The following is a 25,753-nucleotide window of genomic DNA, read 5'->3' as shown; positions in this document are numbered from 1 at the left end:
GCGCACCAGAGCAATCGGGGGAAGAATCAAGGCTAAAGTGGCAGAGCTGGCACATCTACTGGATGCACCTTTTCTGGGGCAGCTGAGGGTTGCTCTTATTAGGCTGGGAAGGGGCCAATATCCATGGACCTTCACAGCCCATTAACATCAGTCTGCAGCGGTCTGCTTATCCTTTGTTGGTTATTAAAAGTGTGTGTGTGTGTAGCTCATGTTTGTTTTTTTGAGGGGGGGTCCCTTTGTAGTAACCTGTAAAGGCTAATAAGACAGCTGTGAGCTGATATTAGCTTGGAAAGGGGCTAATATCCATTGAGCTTTCCAGTCTATCAATAAGACCAGCTCACAGCTGTCTGCTTTCCATTAGCTTGTTATTAAAAATAAGAAGGACCCCACACCATTTTTTGCCACTTTTACTCTATTTACTAAATACAAGTACAGAAAAACTACACACAAAGCATGGATTTCTCTTACTGACATTTCTATCTATTCCAGCGGGTTGTGAATTTACTGTACTTGGATAATGCAATGTTGTGTTTCCTTTGAGATGTGTGCTCGGAAAAAAAAAAAAAAAAAAAAAAAAAAACCACCACGAACGGCACATGCATAGCTCATGTGAAGTGCAATTTTCTTTTCCTCGCACACATTGACTTGGTGAACACTGCCTCATTGAATAACATTGGTGCAAGTGCAATGCAATTTGTTTCTGGCATTGTAGTTCCCGCATTTATAAGCAGAAGTGAATGAACCCATACTGTAATGCAATAGTAAAGCTGATACATTTGACATCTGTTATTTTATTGGTCATTTATAATTACATTTCATAAGTGATGCATATAAACCATGTACAGAAGTTTAGAGCTATGAGGAACATAGCTAAAAGGGGCATAGAAGATGAAATTGAAAGGATTGACAAAACTAGCAGTGCAATAAAAGTATCACATTAAGCAGCGCTGAATATGAAAAAACAAGAACCATGAAAAGTGGAAATAGCACCATGTGATTAATGTAAACTTGCTAAAATATTCAAGTATTGACAGTCCTGGTAACACTAAACATATGAAGGAGATGGTTTGGTGACAACCCAGCAATTTAGTCAGTGCAAATAGGCATCACCTTGAAGCGGACAGTGTGATCGCTATTATATAGTGCGCAAGCATATCCACCTTTTGTACATCTGTAACATACATTAAGCTAGCTTTAGCATATGCTAAAGGGTGAAGAGTTTCCTTTAAAAAAGGAAGGGTAATCAAAATTTAGATTAAAATAGTCAAAGTGAATATATCCCTAGAAATACTATTCAAGGCAATAATAAATTGGTAATGACAATAACTACCATTGTAGTGTTAGCACCTATCAAACATAACTTCTGTTCATACTATCCTGCTCAAGTTTTACATGGTCCCGCAAAATGCTCCTTTTGACAGTAAAGAGTCAAAATGGCTCTATACAAATGGAAAACAGAATTAATTAGTCAAAGGGTAGACCATCAGGTACCCATGTACTAATCTCATGACATACATTTATTTAATGAGCATTTACCACCAACATTGTAAGCTTACTTTTATAAAGTAAAAAAACACAACACTAAGAGACACCCTCCATGTAAATATATAAAACAAGACATTTTATATACAGAGTCCCAATTCCATGGGGGTGATGTAACAAGATTCACAGTGAAGTTGTGTGGTCATACGCCGAATACATTCTTTTGCCTTCAGATACTGAGGCTTTTCCTATTCCTTTAGTATGCAAATAATCTTCAAGTAGTAATTCAAGGTTGTACAAGATCGTGTGTTCATGAACAGTACTTCGGGGACAGGTTAAACCAGAATTCATTTAGTGTCTTGGGATTTCAGATTTTGGAATAAGCTCCCATTCACGTTTGTAAGCAGCAGTATGTATGACAGCTGAACAAGGCAAAGCCTAAGTGCTAGGTTGAATTTGTTCATGGTTCATTCCGCCAAAATGGTATGTTACAATTGATCAAGTAAAATCCTAGGCCATTAGGATTATGGTTTAGACTAAAAAGTCAGCATAGGCCATCTACAATTTAGGTAGATTTAGACATGTGACCCCCCCCAAGGGATTTTTTTTTTATAATATATATTTTTTATACATGGAATGTAGCCAAAAATAAGGAGCCAATCACAGTCATTCATAAAGTTAGTCATCAGTTGTACTGCAGATGTCCAGTCTTCTCTGTGCAGTGCTGGAATGTCTAGCACGAGATCTTTCATTTTTCCGGAGCGCTGGAGAAACTGCTAAATTGCCAGGTGTCTTAAAGAATGTGTCTTTGTGAACTGGACGAATGCTCTTTGGTGTTAATGGAGTAGGAGACTAGAAAAGAAGGAGAGAGAAAAAAATAAAATAAAAATTAAGACTTTCTGTATCAAACCAAATAAAATCAAACTTCCAGCTAGTGGAATGTAATCCAACCTGCCTAATACGAAGATAACACGGCTCCAATAAGATGTCACAGATCCAAAGAGATGTAACCAGTGATCATCCATGTATTCGCTCACACTCTTCACATTTGTACAATTTGTTTCTCTGTCACACATTTCTAATAGTTTACAGCAATCAGAATGCTTTGTTTCGGGTCATTACACTGGAAAGCATATTGTCCAAAATGACTTAGGGTTATCTGATGGAGCACACTTCTGCGGAGTAAATCAGTGGTGCCAATGACACCACAGCGCCATATGCATGCATGGCAGGTAGGTTTCCTCCATGTACCCAGCTCTAATAAACAGGTCTAGGCAGGTGCGTGGGATCAGAACGTCATTGACAACGCTCACCTCTGATGCCGAAGTAAGACGCACCAGATATCCATTTGAAAGAGGTTATTACTAGTGATGAGTGAGTATACTCGTTGCTCGGGTGGTCTCCGAGTATTTGTGACTGCTCGGAGATTTAGTTTTCCTTGCTGCAGCTGCATGATTTGCGGCTACTAGACAGCTTGATTACATGTGGGGATTCCCTAGCAACCAGGCAACCCCCACATGTACTCAGGCTGGCTAGTAGCTGTAAATCATGCAGCTGCGTCAAGAAAAACTAGATCTCCAGGCACTAAAATACTCGGGGACCACCCGAGCAACGAGTATACTCGCTCATCACTAGTTATTACAACTTTGAAGTCATTTACAAGTGATTGTTCTGTAAGGCTGAATAGCTACATGCAGCTCTAACATGCCCTTTCTTCAATATTTTAGTGATATTTAGGAGCTTTCTCAGTCTGACATTTCCTTTAGCAGGAAATATTGAGTTAACTATGAAATAGCTGGGATCAAATTTTGTTGCCACAGCAGGTTCTCTTTTGCCCTGGTTTTCAGAAATCAGAGCAAAAAAAAATGCACGAAGTCAGCATTGTGGTGTGACTCCTATCTTGGGGATTGTCGTGGAGAATGCAATTAGTGAATGGAGCAGGCAGGTCCAGATGATGCCCTCAATGTTCCCCCTTGATATGGTAATAGGGAATGGGGCCTAAGGAAGGTTTTTTTTTTTTTTTTTTAAATTAACCCTCTATTACAAAAAAAAAAACAAAAAAAAACCCCGACAAAACATTTCTCTTTGATATTTTGATTGTTACCTTCTGATTTTTAGCAGGAAGTGGGTGAACAGCACAAATGGAGTCGGCTGTTGCAGGACTAGCAGTCTGTGGGTTTGCACTAGCTGGGATACCATTTGGCTGCAGATCTGGAGAGGATGCAGGTACTGAGGAAGATACCATTGAAGGCATTCCGAACAGGATATGAGGTGGTGGTGTGTTCATGCCAGGTGGCAAGCTGAAATTCATGCTTCCAGTACCCAAAGCATGGTCACTGGAGGCAGCAGAAACAGAGCTGCTGACTGCAGGGGAGCAAATAAATGGAAAAGCAGCCAAGGCTGAAGATGGAACCATCACATAAGGTACATTAACATGTGATAAAGGACTTTGAGAAATACTCAGAGCTCCCGTGGCTTGACTGGCAGGCAAAAAGAAATTGAAGCCATTTAATCCTGGAGAAAAAGAGAGAAGATAAAATACTAAATTAAAACAAAATTACAAACCCACAGAAGAAATGACTACTACCAAGCCTTCAAAACAAGGCGATCAAACTCACTGAGCAGAGACGACAATTAGGAACCTAAGTGGTCAATTTTTTAAAGTTTCCCTGTTTAAAGGGAACTGGTCACCTCCCCCCCCCCAGGCTTTTGTAACTAATATAGCCAACCTGTGCAGCACTAATGCACTGTGGCATGCAATTAGGGATCAGCTGACGCCGCTAGTCTGAAGAAGGCGGAAGGAGATGAGTGAGAGGCGAAAATATGCACATCGCATGCCCATGAATCTCAGCCCCGCAGTGTGAATAAATCAGAAGACACTGCGGGGCGGGATCTCGGGCAGCGCGGCCGCACAGGCGCAGTCAGCCTGACATCAAATGATGTCAGAAGATGGGCAGCGCTAACTGCGCATGCCCAAGGGATAACATAACAGCGCAGGCTCCGGGACAGTTTCAAACAATGCTGAGGAGGCGGCGCCTGGCGCCAAGGGGGTAGGAATGACGGCTGTGCTGCGTCTAATTAGGGGGGGAAAGACCCGCCTCCCTGGCGATTTCACGGTATGAAGGGGCACATTGTATAAGTGTTTATTTCAGCGTGTGCAAGGAGCATAACTAAAAGAGCCACCTTGTCCGAATGCAGCATTAGTGCTGCACAAGGTGGCTCTTAGTTACAAATGCCTGGGGGGGGGGGGGGGGGGGGGAGGTGACAGGTTCCCTTTAACCGAAAACTAGTGAGAGTAACGAACAGAGTTCAGTCTCTAGTAGGTGATGGGGTAAATCCCTGCAGAATGTCAGGATAGGTCTCTACTCACCAGTGGAGGAGGGAACATATAGATATTGGGGAAGTGTAGCTGATGAAACTCGCTCTTGTAATTCTTGCCGTTTGGGCACCATCGGCTCAGTGGTTTCTTCTTGGCAGACAGGTGGTGAGGGTACCAAGTGCAGCCTCTCTTCTTTACAAGGGTCTGGCGACTTTCGTGTTACACTTACAGAACACAAATTTCTCTCAGACGAACAAGCCTAAAGTTGAGAAAATAAATAAATTAGTTCAGTGATTAAGTCTCTTTGCATTGTCCAGTGGGTCATTTCCTAGACCAATTAAAATGTACCTTTGGCACCACCAAAGGAAGCGGAACGTCATCAGTACTGCCAATCCTCTGTCGCTTAGCTGGTCGTTCACCATCTTGAATGGTCTTTTGATCTGAAGGAGAGGACCTGCCAGCTCTATGTAGTACATCTACAGATTTTTCTTTGTCAGAGTTTCCACACAGCATGATCGATAACATAGATGTTGATGGTACATACATGTAAGGTTGATTAGGCAAAAATCCATGTTTATTATATTCTACGTTCGAGGAAGCCATAACTTTTAACTTATTTGGAGATACAGATAGATTTTGGTGGTCAGTATCTTGGTTGCAATAATCTGGATCAACTGGGACAGGCACTACAACAGAAAAGGGTTGCTGTTCCACATTTCCAGGGACTGAATTATTTATTGTAGATTTGGAACACCTGAAATGTACAAAGACAAAGTTAGGAAAAGAATATTGTAGATATTTGCTGTGCAATGGTCACACTAATCAGATTTGTGTTCCCCATTTTGCCTATATGGAACGAGTGTTTTTTTTCCCTTATGTATTGTTTAGAGGGGATACGATGGTCGTTAGGATTTTATAAAATTCAGAGAATAGAGTGAAATGGGTTAAACCTGTGATGCTTGTGAATGATGAGTGAAAAGGAGTCAGAAATCCAGGAATGTGGTCTGTCAACACATTTTAAAGTGCCACACTTTCATAAGGACCAACTGCAGTATTTTGTCTTAATGAAATAAGGCACTCAAACGCCTTGACAGAAACCACACTGCAGGATTTCAGACTCCTTTCCCCATCATCATTCACAGGCAGCGCAGACAACCTATTTCACTCCATTCTCTGATGTTCTCCAAGCGGTGTGTCTGCAGCAACCTTAAGCCTTTTTTAGTGGTAGTGATCACACAACCCTACCACGTGAGAACAATTACCTACAAATTTGACATTTTACCCAGATATCAAGCGCAATACAGTCTTCTCTTTCCACCCTATGATTTTTATAAAAAATAACCCATTTTAATCATTAGCATATTCAACAGTAATGCATCCTTAAATCCAAACTTTATAAGCTCAGCCTAAAGAGAACAACTAAAAATACACCTATAACATGTTCTGTCAAGTGTCACAACATGTCCCTCTAGCCAGCTTCGCTCTTCTGACAAACATGTTCCGAGTATGGACTAGGACAACCAGACCAGAGCTCAGCCTTAAAAGGCATATAGATGGCTGTTGAGTTCAGGGCAGGAGAACCACCGCCAATCTGTACTTGTACTGATAAGCTCAGAAGTGTCACAACGGACTTCGTCTTAGCCAAACTGCTAATGTTATGTGAACACGTCACCCAATAGATGTTGTGGCGAAGCCACTTCAGGAAGGAGATGGCAAGAGCCATCCTAAAGCACCTTCAATTGAGGTATTGCTGTAATTTTTGTGGCGATTCCGCAGCCAACATCTTTTGCTCTATGTTTTCAAGTAAACAGAGCAAGTGGCTTCATGGAAGCATGAACACGTCACTATTAAAAGCTTCATAATTTCTGAAGCCTTAAAAGAAGGGACATAAGGGGGAACAGGTGCACAGCAATGTTGTTCTGACATTGCTATGCATTATGTTAATTTTTTTTTTTTTTTATTTACGGGGCACTTTTTCAGGTGGCGTCCTCCTCAAAAAAACGTGTACACATACCTCTAAGGCCTGATTGCCATTTAGACAAAGTGTGCAAACAATCTACAACAAGTCACATGCATTTGTTTATTCTTAACTCACTTGGAACCTTCTTCAATCTTCTGCCTGCAAATAACTGCTAAATGTGACATCTTTGATGAATAGCCATCATGTTCCATCAGATCTTTGGGAAAAAAATAAAAATAAAATAAAAACAAACTCACACAGAACACTACACACTTGTGAAGGTAAATCTGTGCTGCAGTGCCAGTAAGATCAGATGGCTTATGCGAAACTAATGTTTTCCACTTGCACATGAAGAGCAAAACATTAATATATAAATTCATATTACCTTCCTGTACTTTGCGTGGACTGCTTGGCTCAGAACAGACTTTCCTCTTCACAATATTTATGGACTGAATATGATTAAATGATGAGTGACGGAGCAATCTCTGCTGCTTGCTGTTCTCAGATGTAGCATCCCTTTTCAAACCTGGTGATGACGTGATGGCTGAGTCTTCCATCTTTTGGTCTGGAAAACAGGATTTTTGGTTGCTTACCGTAAAATCTGTTTCTTGAAGCCTCCATTGGGGGACACAGGAACCATGGGTGTATGCTGCTGCCACTAGGAGGCTGACACTATGCAAATAAAAAAGTTAGCTCCTCCTCTGCAGTGTACACCCCACCGACTGGCATTATACTCTTCAGTTAGTGAGAAAGCAGTAGGAGATAATGAAACAAGGTTGAAAAACCATAACCACAAACATGAGAACTGTAACGTGAGAACAGTCATAGAACAGATAACAACAGAAAACATTGGGAGGGAGCTGTGTCCCCCAATGGAGGCTTCAAGAAACAGATTTTACGGTAAGCAACCAAAAATCCTGTTTTCTTTATCGCCTCTCATTGGGGGACACAGGAACCATGGGACGTCCCAAAGCAGTCCCAAGGGCGGGAAAACAGACTTCCATCAGGTCAGAGGACTCACCACTGCCGCCTGCAGGATCCTTCTGCCTAGGCTGGCGTCCGCCGATGCGTAGGTATGGACCTTGTAAAATTTGGCGAACGTGTGGATGGAAGACCAAGTTGCCGCCTTGCAAAGCTGTAGGGCGGAAGCCCTGTGGTGCACCGCCCAGGAGGCGCCGACTGCCCGGGTAGAGTGAGCCTTAATCCCAGGAGGGGGCACTCTGTTCTTGACCCGGTAAGCCTCCAAAATTGCCGTTCTGATCCAGCGAGCAATAGTCGCTTTAGAAGCCGGCTGGCCTCTGTGCGTGCCATCAGGAATGACGAAAAATGAATCCGTCTTCCGAAAAGAGGATGTTCTATCCAGATAAATCCTCACTGCCCTGACTAGGTCCAGCTTGTTCAACGATCGCTCCAGAGGATGAGTCGGAGCTGGACAAAAGGAAGGTAGAACGATGTCCTCGTTGAGGTGGAAGGTGGAAACCACCTTAGGAAGAAAAGAAGGTGGAGGTCGGAAGACCACCTTGTCCTGGTGAATGACCAAAAACGGAGGGCGGCAAGACAGTGCCGCCAGCTCGGAAACGCGGCGAATGGACGTGATGGCCACAAGAAAGGCCACCTTCCAAGATAAAACTGATAGAGGAATCTCCCTAAGAGGTTCAAAGGGAGAAACCATCAAAACGTCCAGTACCAGGTTTAGGTCCCATGCCTCCACAGGGGCCCTGTACGGCGGGACGGCGTGGGCTACCCCCTGAAAGAAGGTCTTAATCTGTGGCCGAGGCCAAGGTCTTCTGAAAGAGGATGGAAAGCGCAGAGACCTGACCCTTCAGGGAACTAAGAGCCAGGCCCGAATCCAGTCCTGCCTGAAGGAAGGCCAAAAGAGAAGGCAGGGAAAAAACCATAGGCGGCACGCGGTTGGACTCGCACCAACGGAAGTAGGCCTTCCAGGTGCGGTAGTAGATCCTGGAAGACGAAGGCTTCCGAGCCTGAATCATGGTGTGAATCACCCGGTCCGAAAGGCCGGACGCTCTTAGAACCGCGGTCTCAACAGCCACGCCGTTAAACTGAGCGACCGAGAATTCGGGTGGCAGATCGGACCCTGGGACAGCAGATCGGGCCTGTCTGGAAGGCACCAGGGAGCGTCCGCGAGAAGGTTGACGAGCTCCGCGAACCAAGCTCTCCTGGGCCAATCCGGGGCGATCAGGATGACCGGCACCCCTTACGCTTTGATCTTCTTCAACAGTTTGGGAAGTAATGGAAGGGGTGGGAACAGATAGGGCAGCTCGAACTGTGACCAAGGAATGGCCAGAGCATCGACGCCCACTGCAAGAGGATCGCGTGACCTGGAGACGAATTGTGGAACCTTCCTGTTGATTCGAGACGCCGTGAGATCCACATCCGGAGTTCCCCATCGAAGACAAATCTGATGGAAGACCTCCGGATGCAGGGACCATTCCCCTGCCACGAGACCCTCGCGGCTGAGGAAGTCGGCGGCCCAGTTTTCTACGCCGGGGATATGCACCGCGGATATCACCGGAACCGTTGCCTCTGCCCAAAGGAGGATCTTGGATACCTCGGCAAGGGCCAAGGAGCTCCGAGTCCCCCCCTGATGGTTGACATATGCCACAGCCGTGGCATTGTCCATCTGGATCCGAACTGGAAGGCCCCTGAGGATCCTTTCCCAATGGCGGAGGGACAGAAAGATGGCCCGAATTTCGAGGACGTTGATCGGCAGCGCGGACTCCTGCAGCGACCAACGGCCCTGAACCGTCAGGTGGCGAAAAACCGCACCCCAGCCGATCAGGCTGGCATCCGTTGTCACCACCTGCCAGTGAACCGGAAGGAAGGACCTGCCCTGGGAGATGAGAGGAGACGTCAGCCACCAGTTGAGAGACCGCTTGACCCGAAAGGAGAGTCTGATCGGCCGATCCAGGGAGAAGACCGACCTGTCCCACTGAGACAGAATGGCTTGCTGAAGGGGTCGAGAATGGAATTGGGCGAAGGGAATCGCTTCCAAGGTAGCTACCATCCTCCCCAGAACCTTCATGGCCGATCGGAGGGAGGGAGGCCGAGGACCCTGGAGCAAGAGAATGTCCCGACAAAGGGTGGATCTCTTGTCCTTGGGAAGGAAGACTCTGGACTGACGAGTGTCGTAAAGCATGCCCAGAAAGATGATGCGCTGAGAAGGAATAAGGCAGGACTTCTTCCGGTTGACCAGCCATCCGAAACGGGATAAGGTGTCGAGAACAATGGACAAGCTTTCGTGGGCCTGAGCAAAGGACGGAGCCTTGATGAGGATGTCGTCGAGGTATGGAAACAGAACCAAGCCTCTGACTCTCAAAATGGCCATCAGCGCCGCCATGATTTTCGTGAACACCCTTGGCGCAGTTGCGAGACCGAACGGCAGGGCGACGAACTGAAAATGATCTTGTTGCACTGCGAAGCGCAGGAAACGGTGATGTCCGGGAAATATTGGAACATGTAGGTAGGCGTCCTGGATATCTATAGAGCATAGAAATTCCTGAGCCTCCATGGAAGCAATTACTGAACGAAGGGATTCCATCCTGAAGTGTCTCAGGCGAACCCTCCTGTTCAACAATTTGAGGTCCAGAATGGGACGAACCTTGCCGTCTTTTTTCGGTACCACAAAGAGGTTCGAGTAGAAACCCGTGTACCGTTCCTTTTCTGGGACGGGAACGATTACCCCGGATTTGAGCAGAGAAGCGATGGCTGCGAAGAAGCCCGGAACCAAAGCGGGATCTTTTGGAGGACGAGATTGGAAGAAACGATCTCTGGGTCGGGAGGCGAACTCTATTTTGTATCCCGAAGACACAACTTCCCTGACCCATGCATCCTCTACTGCGGAAATCCAGACGTCCCTGAAACGGAGAAGACGGCCCCCCAACCTGGGAGTTGGGCTGGAGTCTTGCCGAGAGTCATGCGGAAGTGGATCTTCCAGTCCTGGGCCTGGACGATCTACCCTGGGAATAGCGAGGACGCCAGGACGGAGTGGGCCTGAAGGACACCGCCTTCTTCTCTTGACGTGCCTGTGGCCTCTGTTGCTGCTGGGAAAAGGAGTTTGATGCAGCGAAGCGACGAAAAGGCCGGAACGAGCGAAACTGCCGTCTAGGAGGAGGGCGACGAGGTTTAGCCTGGGGGAGAAGGGAACTTGTGCCCCCAGTGGCGTCCTTAATGATCTGGTCCAGCTGGGAACCAAAGAGACGAGAGCCCTGGAAGGGCAGACTAGTGAGGGACTTTTTGGAGGACAAGTCCGCCTGCCAGGCCTTGAGCCAAACGGTCCGGCGGATGGCAACGGCATTGCTGGAAGCCTGAGCCGCACAAGAGGCGACATCCAGGGAGGCGGAAACCAGGTATTCACCCGCGTGGGAAATCTGGTTGGCAAGTTCCGCTAATTGCGCGGGAGGAGCCCCGTCCAGGATACCTCGCCGCAGATCCTTGGCCCATTTTGAGATGGATTTTGAGGCCCAAGTGGAAGCAAAGGCCGGACATAGCGCTGCTGAAGCCGCTTCGAAGGCAGATTTTGCGAAGGATTCTATAACTCTGTCGTTAGAATCCTTCAGAGACGCTCCGCCGGACAGTGGGAGCACCGTGTTGGTGGACAGCCTGGACACAGGTGGATCCACCGAGGGAGAGACCGTCCAATTGGCGGTAAGATCTGGTGAAAAGGGATATAACACCCCCAGGCGTTTTCCCCTCTGAAAACGTCTGGTCGGATTCTCTCTCTCTGGCCAGGATTTCCTCGAATTCAGGATGAGGGGCAAAAAATTTTGAAGGTGGTTTGGCCCGTCTAAACGAAACCGCCTGATCTGCGGGTTCCGTAGAGGGATCCTTAATGCCACAGGTTTGGTTTATAGCCCGAATGAGGTTCTGGACCGACTCACTCATGGTGGCGATTTGGCTAGGGTCCAGCTCCGACATTTCCTCTGAGGGCGCATCAGATAAAGCCTCGCCTGACTCAGGGGAGGAGGAACGGTGCGACACCAACCGCGGGGGAGGGCCGGGCGGCGAGATGGAACGCGAAGAGGACTCAGACCGACGTTCCTGTCTGGACCTTTTGTAGCTTGGCAAGGAGGTCTCGGGTGGCGGTTCCTGCGACCTGCTGGCAACGGCAGGGGTCTGCAGGGGTAACCAATCCAGCGCGGACACCAAGGTTTGAGATACCCGTGTTAAATCGGCCACCGATTGGGACAGAGAGGCGGCCCAGCCTGGGGGGGATCACTCTCGGGCGGAACAGCCGGGGGATCCTGGGCGGTGGGAACAATCGGGTTGCTGCAGGACTGACACAGCGGGGAGGACTGACCTGAGGGAAGTTTGCTGTTACAGGACGAACATGCAAAGTACGTGACTAAGGCAGAAGATGAAGAAGTAGGGGGGCGAGAGCGGCCCCCTTTAGAAGACATTTTGAGAGATCCCTGAAGATGCCAGTGGGTTAGGGGACAGTGGGCAGAGAAGGGTGTCAGTCTGCAGTGCAGCTACTCACGGACCCGGTCCTGGAAGATGTCCCACTTGTCCTCGCGGAGAACTTCCCTGAGGGGCTGATTCTGCGATGCTGAGCCACAGAGGATGCGAGTGAAGGAGCGTGGCGCGCTGTGTGAGGCACTGCGAGGCTGCTGCTGCTCTGGCCAGGATGGAGAAGCGGTGCAGACCGGCCGAGAGACCCACGAGGAAGGGGGTGGGGCCAGACGCAGAGGCGCCGGTGGGCAGGGCGCAGAATGTCGGGCGGGAAAAAACCCGCCTGCAGGAGCGGAAATGGAGGGGCCGCGAAACCGGAAGTAGGCCCCGGCAGAAGCCGGGGCCTAAATTAGTCACCGGTGGCCGAGAAAAGAAGCCGCGGCGCCGAAACAACGCGCCGGAACAATGCGGCGAGGAGAAGGCAGAGCCGCAGGAGCCGCGGCCCGCCAGGCTGCGCCGCTGGAGGACGCCGCAGAAAACACCCTCCTGCGGCGCCAGGGCGATGCGCCGCAGGGGAAGCGGCGCGACCGCCTGCAGGGCCGCGTCGCAGAAGGGGTCGCAGACAACAACCTCCCGCGGTGCCAGAACAAAGCGCCGCAGCAAGAAGCGACGCGACCGCCTGCAGGGCCGCGTCGCAAAAGGGGGCCGCAGAAAACTACCTCCTGCGGCGCCAGAACAAGCAGCGAGAAGTGCTGGGCCGCCCCGCTGAGAATGTGCCCAGAGGAAAAGAAGGCCAAAGGGGCACCGAGAAAGAAGGAATACCGGCCGCGCCATTATGACGGACGATGGCCGGGAAAGCGGTCGACAGGGAGCCCCAAACAAGAACCCCCCTATCAAAGATCTGGGAATGGGAAGGGGGAGAATACTCACCTAAAAACATCCCACGCCGGTACTAACCTTAAAAGGGGGTGAGGCGTCCAGGCTGATGGACGTCCTCATCTCCGCCGACCGACAGGTTCTGGTGGGCGAGTGGGTGGGGGACGGAACCAGGACCGGACTTCTGAGCACGCTTCTGTGCTAGGATCTTGGTCCTGGAGAGGGATCTATGAGGATACGGGGTGGCAGTACACACCGTACTCATAGTCCGTATTGTGGGACTACAGGTGTGACTGTTCACCCTGTATCCCTGCAAGGAAACCTGTAAGGGAAATCGCACATTGAGGTAGATAAGGGTCTAATGAAAGACCCGTGTCCACCTCCTACTGACACTAAGCTAAAACTGAAGAGTATAATGCCAGTCGGTGGGGTGTACACTGCAGAGGAGGAGCTAACTTTTTTATTTGCATAGTGTCAGCCTCCTAGTGGCAGCAGCATACACCCATGGTTCCTGTGTCCCCCAATGAGAGGCGATAAAGAAAAGAAAATACAATTATCTTAATAATATTAAGGGCCTAAATCAGTGCAATTTTCAGAAATAAAAGTGATAATCTAAAAAACACAAGCACATAAAGCACAATTGCAAATTAATATTGTTATTGGTACATAACCAGTCTAAATGTATTATTTTAAGGAAATTAACTTACCACTTTCATTCTTGAAATCAACAGGTCCGATCCACTTGAATGCAGGTTTTCGCCCTCGTTCTTCAGTAACGTGGACCTTCTTGATGAGGCCAAGACTGGTCAAAACATTAGCGATGTCATACAGACGTCGCACTTTGGCTACATGAGGAAGAGATGTAGTTATGTGAGTAACATACCGTAGCATACAACATTGAGGAATACTTGCACAAAAGTTAAAGCTGGACATACACAAATCCCACTGACATCAGGCTTGCCCCTCTCCTCGTCAAACTAATCATGCATGTCCTGCTAAACATGTGTATTTAGGCCAGAGTTGGAGTTAAATACCTGTCAGCTGAAGGGGTTTTTGGCTGACAGCTATTGGATGTGTATGGCAAGGTGTCCAGACATACAGTGGGTACGGAAAGTATTCAGACCCCTTTATATTTGTCACTGTTTCATTGTAGCCATTTGGTAAATTCAAAAAAGTTCATTTGTTTTCTCAGTAATGTACACTCTGCACCCCATCTTGACTGAAAAAAAACCAAAACAGAAATGTAAAAATGTTTGCAAATTTATTAAAAAAACAAAAACAGAAATATCACATGGTTACAAGTATTCAGACCCTTTGCTTAGTATTGAGCAGAAGCACCTTTTTGAGCTAGTACAGCCATGAGTCTTCTTGGGAATGATGCAGCAAGTTTTTCTCACCTGGATTTGGGGGATCCTCTGCCTTTCTTCCTTGCAGATCCTCTCCAGTTCCGTCAGGTTGGATGGCGAACAGCCATTTTCAGGACTCTCCAGAGATGCTCAATTGGATTTAGGTCAGGGCTCTGGCTGGGCCAGTCAAGAATGGTCACAGAGTTGTTCTGAAGCCACTCCTTTGTTATTTTAGCTGTGTGCTTAGGGTTGGAAGGTGAACCTTCGGCCAAGTCTGAGGTCCAGGGCACTCTGGAAAAGGTTTTCATCCAGGATATCTCTGTATTTGGCTGCATTCAGGTTTCCTTCAATGGCAACCAGTCGTCCTGTCCCTGCAGCTGAAAAACACTCCCATAGCATGATGCTGCCACCACCATGTTTCACTATTGGGATGTACTGGGCAGATGATGAGCAGTGCCTGGTTTTCTCCACACATACCGCTTAGACGTAAGTATCACCAAAAAGGTCTTTGTCTCATCAGACCAGAGAATCTTATTTCTCAGTCTGGGAGTCCTTCATGTGTTTTTTTTTTTAACAAACTATGTGGGCTTTCATATGTCTTGCACTGAGGAGAGGCTTCTATCTGGCCACTTTGCCATAAAGGCCCGACTGGTGGAGGGCTGCAATGATAGCTGACTTTGTGGAAGTTTCTCCCATCTCCATACTACATCTCTGGAGCTCAGACAGTGATCTTGGTGTTCTTTACCTCCCTCACTAAGGCTCTTCTCCCACAATAGACTTCTGGTGGTCTCAAACTTCTTCCATTTAAGGATTATGTGCTCTTAGGAATGTTGAGTACTGCAGAAATTCTGTTGTAACCTTGGCGAGATCTGTGCCTTGCCACAATTCTGTCTCTGAGCCCATGGCCAGTTCCTTTGACCTCATGATTCTCATTTGGTCTGACATGCACTGTTAGCTGTGAGGTCTTATATAGACAGGTGTGTGCCTTTCCAAATCAAGTCCTATAAAGTTTAGTTAAACACAGCTGGCCTCCAATGAAGGAGTAGAACCATCTCAAGGAAGATCACAAGGAAATGGACAGCACGTTACTTTAATATGAGTGTCTGAGCAAAAGGTCTGAATACTTATGACAATGTAATATTTCAGTTTTTCTTTGTTAATAAGTTTGAAAAGTTTTCTGCATTTCTGCTTTTTGTTTTTTTTTTTTTTCAGTCAAGATGGGGTGCAGAGTGTACATTAATGAGAAAAAAAATGAATTTTTTTGATTTTAACAAATGGCTGCAATGAAACAGAGTGAAAAATTTAAAGGGGTCTGAATACTTTCCGTACCCACTGTATTATGGTAATGTTACAGTTTCTGAATTGTATAGAAGTCTCAGGTTCACCATAAGCGTTCTGCATTAAATTAAATATCGCTACCACAGACATGATTAATTCCAGTTCACATGGCTATTATGGCGGCATTTTATCTTCTCTACTAATCTTCTATATCATTGTCTAAGGGTCACTTCCGTCTTTCTGTCTGTTTGGTCGCGGTCAAACGGCCACGACCAATCAGCAACAGGCACAGTGCGGCCGCGAAATGGCCGCTCCCTACTTCCCTGCCGACAGTGCCCGCTCCATACTCCCCTCCAGTCAGCGCTCACACAGGGTTAATAACAGCGTTAACGAACCGCGTTATGCCGTGGTGTAACGCACTCCGTTATTGCTGCCATTAACCCTGTGTGACCAACTTTTTACTATTGATGCTGCCTATGCAGATGTAATGTTAAAAATAATGACAAAAAATAAAAAAAATTATATACTCACCTTCTGTTGGCCCCTGGATCCAGCCACGTCATCATCTCGTGAGACCGCAATGCACTCTTGGGACCGGAGAGTCACGAGGAGCATCAGTAAATGCCTGGGCTGGATCCGGGGGCCGACGGAATATAACTATTTTTTATTTTAATTCTTTTTTTTTTTTTTTTTTTACAGGGATATGGTACCCACATTGCTATATACTGCGTGGGCAGTGTTATACACTACATCTGTGCTATATACAATGTGGGCTGTGCTATATATTATGTTGCTGGGCAATATACTACGTGGGCTGTGCTATATTTCTCTGCTGTATCTGTGCATCATGAATCGTGGTATGTGTTAAAGAGGGGGGCCCACTGAGATTCATTCGCCCGGGGCCCTCAAAGACCTGGAGCCGGCCCTGGCTTCACTGATGGTCACGCCCGGCCGCGAACAATCAGCGACAGTCGCAGTCCGCCCATGAATTGGCGCGGAATTTGAACCACGCTTCGCTAATTTGTCGCGGCCGGCCGAATCCTTTGTATAAATTGTATTATTCTGAGAACTTCATAAAATAAACTACATACATATTCTAGAATACCCAATGCGTTAGAATCGGGCCACCATCTAGTCATCATATAACCATATGGTGATATTCGTTAAAATCCGGAAAACTAAGGGAGGCTTGGCATCTACATTGGGAACATATTACAAGGATGTTGGTACATGCATGAATACTTACTTTTAAACTTGCTGTGATCAGAAAGATCTTGGCTCTCTTCAATCAGGATTTTGGCAGCTATCTCCAGAGTGATTATTTTGGTTGTGGACACGAGGAACAGCATCACAAATTTCTGGCTCATGATTCTCAGCGATTTGTCCTTGCGGCTACTTGCTGAAGCTAAGAGAAGACAATAAGTTGAATTTATACATTGCCAACGCAAAAAGGTGTTTTATTTTCACAAAAGCAAATTATTGAAAAACAACATGTCTTAGGAACCTCTATCATTTCATGCTTACCTGATGTGCAGTCCTGTTCTATCAATAGGAGAGGCTGGTTGATGATGGAATGGTCTTTTCTCTGCTCCATACCAAAATCTTTATGCTGAAAGTAAGCAATCTGTGCACTGTATTTTTGTCTCTCTCCTTCCTGAAGCAGGTTTTTTAAAGTTTCATTTAGGCTTTGCTGGCCATGCCAGCAGTATTGATTCTTGGCCACACGACTCACTAAATGTAGGGACTCCAGAACATTCACAATGTCGTAGATACGTCTACGCTCCACCCCTGTTTGACAAAATATGAAGTCTATTGTGAAAAAAACAACTCAAAATTACACATACAAATAGAAGATGATCTCTAAATGTCTACTTTACGCAAGCCCCCATACACATTAAACTAATGTAGTCCAAACCGGCCAATAGCAACAGGTTAGGCGAACAGTCCAATGTATATGGGGGCCCTGGAAAACTGATTGACATCTTTCTCAACAATCAGGTACAGTTGCTTCTCCCAAAATTATAATATCATCAAAAGTTAATTTAATTCAGTTCATCAATACAAAAAGTGTATCTCATATATTATACAGAGTCATTACAAACAGAGTGATCTATTTCAAGTGTTTATTTCTGTTAAGGTTGATGATTATGGCTTACATCCAATGAAAACCCAAGTTATTATCTCAGTAAATTAGATTACTTTATAACGCCAGTTTAAGAAATGATTTTAAAATCTGAATTGTTTGCCTACTGAAATGTATGTTCAGTAAATGCACTCAATACTTGGTTGGGGCTCCTTTTGCATCAATTACTACATCAATGCGGCATGGCAAGGAGGCGATCAATCTGTGGCACTGCTGAGGTGTTATGGAAGCCCAGGTTGCTTTCCTAGCAGCCTTCAGCTCATCTGCATTGTTGTCTGGTGTCTCATCTTCCTCTGGACAACACCCCATAGATTCTCTTTGGTGTTTGGCCAGCAAACTCGCCTATCAAGCACAGTGATACTGTTGTTTTTAAACCAGGTATTGGTACTTTTGGCAGTGTGGACAGGTGCCAAGTCCTGCTGGAGAATTTAAATTTCCATCTCCAAAAAGCTTGTCGCCAAAGGGAAGCATGAAGTGCTCTAAAATTTCCTGTGGTTGTGTGCCTCTCCACTCTTCCTCCAGACTCTGGGTCCTTGATTTCCAAATGAAATGCAAAATTTACTTTCATCTCAAAACATCTTGGACCACTGAGCAACAGTCCAGTTTTTTCTCCCTTTTCCCCAGGTAAGACGCTTCTGGCATTGTCTATTGGTCACGAGTGGCTCGACACAAGGAATATGACACTTGTAGCCCATGTCCTGGATATGTCTGTGTGGTGGCTGTTGAAGCAATAACTCCAGCAGCAGTCCACTTATTGTGACTCTCCCCCAAATTTTTGAATGGCCTCTTCTTAATCCTTTCAAGGCTGCGGTTATCCCGGTTGCTTGTGCACCTTTTTTTACCACACTTTTTCCTTCCACTCAACTTTCCATTAATATGTTTGGATATAGCACTCTGAACAGCCAGCTTCTTTAGCAATGACCTTTTGTGGCTTACGCTCCTTGTGGAGTGTGTCAATGAGTGCCTTCTGGGCATCTGTCAAGTCAGCAGTCTTCCTCGTGATTGTGGAGCCTACTGAAAGTGACTAAGGGACCTTTTTAAACACTTAGAATGCGTTTGCAGGTGTTTTTTGTTAACAAATTAGAATAATTGAGATAATGACGTTTGGGTTTTCATTGGCTGTAAGCCATAATTATCAACATTAACAGAAATAAACACATGAAATAGATCACTCTGTAATAACTCTATATAATATGAGTTTCACTTTTTGTATTGAAGAACAGAAATAAATTAACTTTCGATGATATTCTAATTTAGAGAGAAACACCGGTATGTCTGATTTTGGACTGCTGTTGGCATTGCTCTCCTAAAGCAACATGTTTGGAAAGAGCTCTTGTAGACAACATAGGAGCATTCGGTCAAAAAAGCATTCCTATGTATGGGAGGAGTCGGTCAAGACGGCTGTCAGCCAAACGATTGGTTGTACAATTATTCAGCTGACGGTCATCTAATGTGTATGGTGGCCTTAATCCTTACCCAGACTTGAAGCAGCCTCATCCAAGGAAATTGTTGTTTTTTCAGTAGATAAAGGATAGCTGGGATATCGGGCTAAAAACTTTTGACATAGAAGACCCAAACTTTTTTGCTTTCTGCTTGGTCTCTTTTCCAAGTCATCCAGATCATCTACATTTTCAAACTGGAAAATAGAAATAAAAATCAAAGCCATTTACTTTTGGTATTAGAGATGTGATCAAGCGTTTATGTTGCACTGTGGTGAGGACTGCTGCTGGATATGCATAGGAAAATATTTCAGCACAGTTCAAGGAATTCATACACCAGTGTAGTATGCCAAAAATGCACTGTAGTAGGCTCCTACAAAGACAAGTAAAATCAGATTCAAATGTAAGAAGCTCTGAGCGCTGGCAGATCTGGCACCGATACACAAGACTAGGCAAACTTTGCCATCACCATGGGTGTCACAGAGAAGTCAGTTTGCATGTAAGCAAGTGTCACCATAGACACTTTGCTGGTATCTAGGTGCATTTTGTCAGGAGGTGCTACAGCCAGACAACAGATCCACCTGCCAACATCCCCAGTGCTGTAGTCACCAAGAAGAAGAGTCACTGATCAACTGCCTCGTCGTCTAGTATTGGCACCTTAGTTAAACGCCTCTGCGCCTGTATTGGACGCACTCTGGTTAGAGCACATTTTAGCTTTTCTCCCTGCCCCTAAGCTATACATGAACGTGAAGAGGTACATACAGTATAACATAGGGGAATTCTAATGGAGGTGCTCTGTAACCACCAGCCACAACTGACTCGTCATGCAGGCTACTTCTCCCTCATACCTGTTGAGCATCAAGTCCGGATTCATCTTGCTCATTGTTTTCAATAGGCCGGAATAGCTCTTTCTTCTTCTCTCTGTCCCGGATCTCTGGGCTAGCAACGCTACTAAGCATCTTCAGATTGGCAGTGGGGGTCCATGGATCAGCAGGAGGTCTATCAACTTTTACGGGGGTAATTGGAATTTTTTCAGGGGTGAGGCCTTTTTGTTTTGATAAATCAATAGGCTCCCATTTTATTGGCACCTTTGGGCTTATCCTGAATCGATCACACATATTCTCCTTTAGGGAAAAAAAAACAAAACAGATAATTGTTGCACATTTTTTTTTTCTTTACACATGAATGTGTTTAAGTGTTAATGGGTAGTGATGAGCGAATATACTAGTTACTCGAGATTTCCCGAGCACGCTCTGGTGACCTCCGAGTATTTTTTAGTGCTCGTAAATTTAGTTTTTATTGCCGAAGCTGAATGATTTACATCTGTTAGCCAGCATAAGTTCATGTGGGGGTTGCTAGGGAATCCCCACATGTAATCAAGCTGGCTAACAGATGGAAATCATTCAGCTGCGGCAAGGAAAACTAAATCTCCGAGGAATAAAAAATACTCGGAGGACACCCGAGTGTGCTCGGAAAATCTCGAGTAACGAGTATATTCGCTCATCACTATTAAAGGGATTATCCAGGGCTATTTTTTACTAGGAGTCTAAAAAGTAACAAGCAGGTAGTTGCTAACTGCCTATTCTACCCGACACTGGCGCAGAGCAATCACCAACCGCTCCTGCCAGCGATTCAACTGCTCAACGTTAAGTAGGAGTGGTCTGTGATGGCAAAGATCGGCACCGGGCACAGCAGGCAGGCAACAACTATGTGACTGTTTTTGTTTCTATGGGCCTAAACACTAAGGGTACCGTCACACAGTGCAATTTTCATCGCTACGACGGTACGATCCGTGACGCTCCAGCGTCGTAACAATATCGCTCCAGCGTCGTAGACTGCTGTCACACTTTGCAATCTACGACGCTGGAGCGATAATTTCATGACGTATGTGCGATGTAGAAGCCGTTGGTTACTATGCGCACATCGTATACGATATATGTTACACCATGCAATCATGCCGCCACAGCGGGACACTAGACGACGAAAGAAAGTTTCAAACGATCTGCTACGACGTACGATTCTCAGCGGGGTCCCTGATCGCAGGAGCGTGTCAGACACTGCGATATCGTAACTATATCGCTCGAACGTCACGAATCGTGCCGTCGTAGCGATCAAAATTGCACTGTGTGACGGTACCCTAAGCCCTGGATAAGCCCTAGAAGATCAGTTCTGTTCATTAGCTTGGTGAATCATACATGAGACATATATTTAACAATGATGACTCAGATATAGCCTGTGTTATCAGCTATTTCCAGGAGACAGTGAAATAGGTCAATGGAAAGGCGTTGTCTGGGACAACTATTGATGGCCTTTCCACAGGATAGGTCATCAATATGAGATTGGTGGGTGTGACACCTGGTACCACCACCGAACAGTCACCATCTGCTCTGGATGTGACTGGCTCTAAGCAATATACAGTGAAATACAACATTTGTTTACTGGCTAGAGCTGGTCAAGTACATTGACTGATTTTCATAATTAATCCCATGACAATTCTCCTGACATTGAGGGTGCCATCAGAAGAGGTACCAGGATGCTGGAGGCAGCAGAAGGTCCGAATTGCCCTGGTGGTCACGGGCTAACAATGTTTCTGTGGGAGCAGCGTTCTTGTGAATCTATTTGTGACTGCTGCAGATTACGGCAATATAACGGTGGTGACTAAAGTGAAGCTGTCAGCGGATCTGTGCTGCCCACCCACGAGCAGTATGAATCAGACTTGACATTCGTGAAAACCCCACCTGGGAACGAGGTAGACCGTCGCAGGGGTACGTCTCCACCAGTCTCACCCAAACATACACACTGCAAGACAGGCTGGGAGAAGCCCCCAGGAACCGACCTCTTGGACTCCTACTAGCCCCTCATCTCTGGCTGGCGTTTTCAGGTAGGATTTATCAGAAATGCTGCAGTGTAAACCCTACGTGTCTGCAATAATGGAGCTGCTCTCCGATTGATTGAGCAGTATGAATTAGCTGCCAGGCTCTCTACATACAATGTGGTGTTCTACGTCCACCGGCGGCCAGAATGGGTGTGTGAGGGTGCTGGACCCCCTCAATATGTTAATTCCAGACAACCCCTATAATAACCACATGACCCAGAAATACATTATCACTTTATGGCAGCCATACATTTGTTACACAGCACTCAGACATCAGCGCTGTCCCCACTGGGGCTCATAATGTGGATTCCCTATCAGTACGTCTGGAGTGTGGGGGGAAACCACGCAAAGACCTTCCAGATGTGGCGCTTGGTGGGATTTGTACCCAGTGCTGCCCATGACTAATCCAGAACAATCTCCGAGAGTTAGATGAGTTATTTGGGGGTTTATTAGATCTGATGGGAATGGGGAGTGTGGCATTAGTGAGGAGGGCAGACACAGGTGGCACCGGGCTCTTACCTTCTGGGCGCTCCGCGCATCCTTCTCGCTCTTCTTGGCGCTGATCAGGTCTCTCAGTGACAGGCAGCCCGTGGCCTCCATCTGTGGGGATGAAGCACATGTGGCACATTGGTGGCAGCCCACTCAGCAGGACACGGTGGGCGCCCGATCTCCGGGAATTTTGGCGCTAAGGAAATGGCCAAGTCCCGGGCAGGCGAGTTAGGGGAGTGTAACCTGATACCCCGGGGAGCCCGCACATCGTGCGAGCAGGGTTAACCCCCTCCGGGCCGCGCCTGCTGCCCCGCCAATGGAGGGAAAACCGAGGCCGGCGCGGAAGCGGTTAACAGGACTCCGCAACAAGTGCGAAAAAATCCCGAGCCCGCTCCTACTTCTTAGCCCATCCATGGGCGGCTGCTGAGTGACTCACCGTATATCACGGCGCTCGCGATCTGCTACAAGCCACCCGATCGTGCCCGCTGCCGGCACTGAGCGCACTCGCTGTGTAATGGAACGTTCTCACTTCTCTATACATCCCGCTGCAACTTCTATTCTGGCGCCCCGAGACGTGACATTTCCAATCAGCCAATCGGCGGCGCCCGCAGTCACGTGTGAGCCAGTGGCGCCCAGCTGTGGCCCCGCCCACAGCCCCTCCCCCGGCAGCCCGGCAGAGTAGAGTTAGCGCGCTGCGCTGCCTCACTCCCGCCTTCCGTCACCTGGGAGCGGGCGCAGTGCTGGGCGGACGCGCCGTGCTTTGTTATTCATTAGTGGAGGGGGGATGTTTACCGAGAGACCCCGCCAAAGTGGGCTACTTAATTACACGCCTGGCTAATCCTGCCGGCCAGGTAATGGCTGCGGTGGTGTGTTATGTCTGAGAGGACTGGCATTGTGGCAGCATTTGTCTCCAGGGCCGCTAGCGAACCATTGCCACAGCTGGCTCGGCTACCTTGTGCACATGGAGGCTGTGTGTGCTGGTGTTTTTCTGACTGGTGTTTACAGTCCGCAAAATAAATGAGACTGCTAAACCTAGTTCACATGGCGCCTTTTTTTAAACTGCAGCATGGCAAGTTTATTTTTAATCAGTTGACTGCGAATAATGTGCGTAATACAGGCTGCTTATTTTCCTGCCAATGCTGATTTTCAAGCCATTAAAGGAATAAAAATGCTGCAAAGAAAGCACCATGGCTGGGTGTCCACTAGCCAGGCCTCGGCCCCGCTTGGCCCTTATATTTGACATATGGTAAGGTTTTCATAGTAGTAGTTAGGACCGTCCCGAATAGGACACTATCATTTGGTGGGATGGCTTTTAAGTGTTTTTTTTTAACTTATTATGCAGCACCCCCAAGTGCTGTGGGGTACTCGGTACTGGGTCCTTCGGTTCTCGGTGGGGATGTCATGGTGGCTTACCCGGTCTGTGGCCCTAGGGGAACATCTGCTGTAAATTGTGGGGGAAAGGTCTTTAAAGGGATAATGTTTGTGACGTCACGTGTGGTATTCTTTCAGGGTGACAGACGCTGCTTAGGGGTCCGCTGGGGTGATGTTATGGCAGCTAGATGGTATACCTTTCCACAGGTGAAGTATATCCCCAGGGCTTCCCAGAGTGTAGATGGTAGATGATGTAAGGCGCAGTGAATAACACAAGGTTGCAGTCTTCAGCATCCACAGTCCAGGGTAGGGACCACAGGGTAGGCAGAGTCTGGCCGGTCTGAAGGCAAATCCAGAGTCCCCTTATCCAGGTGGAATTCAATAGCTTTCCTCTGGCGCCTGGGCATTTTAGGACCTCCCTGCTGAGCAACTCTGTAAGGTCCTCACAACTATTGTAGATGTTAAGTCTCTTCTCTCTGTCTCCCTGACGGATAGGACAAACCTGTATGACTGGTGGCCTGAGGCTTTTTATAGGGACCCTAGAGACGCCCTGGCCCCCACAAGTTGCCACCCTGCCTCCTGGGTATATGGTCGGGCAGCCAACGTGGAATCAACTGTCCTGCCAGTCTCTGAAGTAATGGCATAGAGATCCTTACTCCCTCGGTATTCTGGCTCCCGGTAGTGCGCTTCAGAAGGAGGCAGCCTGCTTCTAGCTGGTCTCCCTCTGATGTTCCTCTCCTTTTTGATATGACTTTGTTGCTCACTCACTGCAACGCAATTCCTTTCAAAGTCTCTTTCTTGGGATGCAGGCGCAGCTCCGTGTACCCTCGTCTTCCGCAGGCCGTAGTCTGGAACTGGCTGGAACCCACTCCAACCAGCCTCTGCCAAACTCTGTCGGGACTCACTAACTATCTCCTACTCCCTCCAGTCAGCTTCTGTCTAATTTCCTAACCAACCCACCAGTTTTACCTAAGTGTGAGGTGTGCCCTAATAGATAGAAGCATGGCTCCCCCTGGCGGACAGGAGTGTGAAGTGTATGTATGTGGTTGTGATACCTGGACAGAACATCTCCTTCATTGCCTTCAGACGTAACCACTCCCCCCTGGTGCAAGAATAAGGCTAGGGTCACATTGCGTTAGTGCAATCCGTTTAGCGCTAGCGGATTGTGCTAACGCAATGTTTTTAACGGGGCCGCATCCCGGGCTCGCGGTAACGTCCCCACTCGCGCAGATCCCCGATCTGCAAGCAGCGTCCGCGGCGCGCCAGGAAACACCGGCGCGTCGCTAGCGCATGCCGAACATGGCACGCGCTAGTGCTGCGCGTTCCCATTGCCGTGAATGGGCGCGCTAACGGACGCGTTGCACGGCGTTAATTTCGCCGTGCAACGCTGTCCGTTAGCGCGTTCCCATTAATGCAATGGGAACCTAGCTTAACATTAATAATAATAATAATTTTTATTTATATAGCGCCAACAAATTCCGCAGCACTTTACAATTAAGCGGGGGCATGTACAGACAAATTCAGTACAAGTTAAGACCATTTAAACAGTGACATTAGGGGTGAGGTCCCTGCTCGCAAGCTTACAATCTACAAGGAAATGGGGGGACACAATAGGTGAAAAGTGCGTGTTATTTCAGGTCTGGCAATTATAATAAATACTGCAAAAACCAGGACTCTTGGGTGCTGCAATTACATTTTAATAAAGAGGTTGTCCACTACTTTTACATTGATGCACTTGTAGTGGCCGCTATGCGGTTCTACACATC

General features: G+C 47.1%; 1 protein-coding gene across 1 annotated transcript; it reads right to left on the bottom strand.

Annotated features, from left to right (window-relative positions):
- Positions 1 to 771: 771 nt before the first annotated feature.
- On the bottom strand, positions 772 to 23,170 carry E2F7 (E2F transcription factor 7). Its single transcript, XM_069764546.1, has 13 exons — positions 23,053 to 23,170; positions 22,647 to 22,727; positions 20,101 to 20,376; positions 19,290 to 19,449; positions 17,195 to 17,458; positions 16,917 to 17,075; positions 13,754 to 13,891; positions 7,147 to 7,326; positions 6,897 to 6,978; positions 5,150 to 5,555; positions 4,853 to 5,060; positions 3,587 to 3,996; positions 772 to 2,334 (listed from the first exon to the last, which is right to left on the bottom strand). The coding sequence occupies exons 2-13, from the start codon at positions 22,725 to 22,727 to the stop codon at positions 2,161 to 2,163; spliced, it is 2,538 nt and encodes an 845-aa protein (XP_069620647.1). The 5' UTR covers positions 23,053 to 23,170; the 3' UTR covers positions 772 to 2,160.
- Positions 23,171 to 25,753: the final 2,583 nt, after the last annotated feature.

This window comes from Ranitomeya imitator, chromosome 4, assembly GCF_032444005.1.
Source record: "Ranitomeya imitator isolate aRanImi1 chromosome 4, aRanImi1.pri, whole genome shotgun sequence".
Taxonomy (NCBI): Eukaryota; Metazoa; Chordata; class Amphibia; order Anura; family Dendrobatidae; genus Ranitomeya; species Ranitomeya imitator.
The sequence above is the reverse complement of the archived record's forward strand: the minus strand, read 5'-3'. Positions and strand labels throughout refer to the sequence as shown.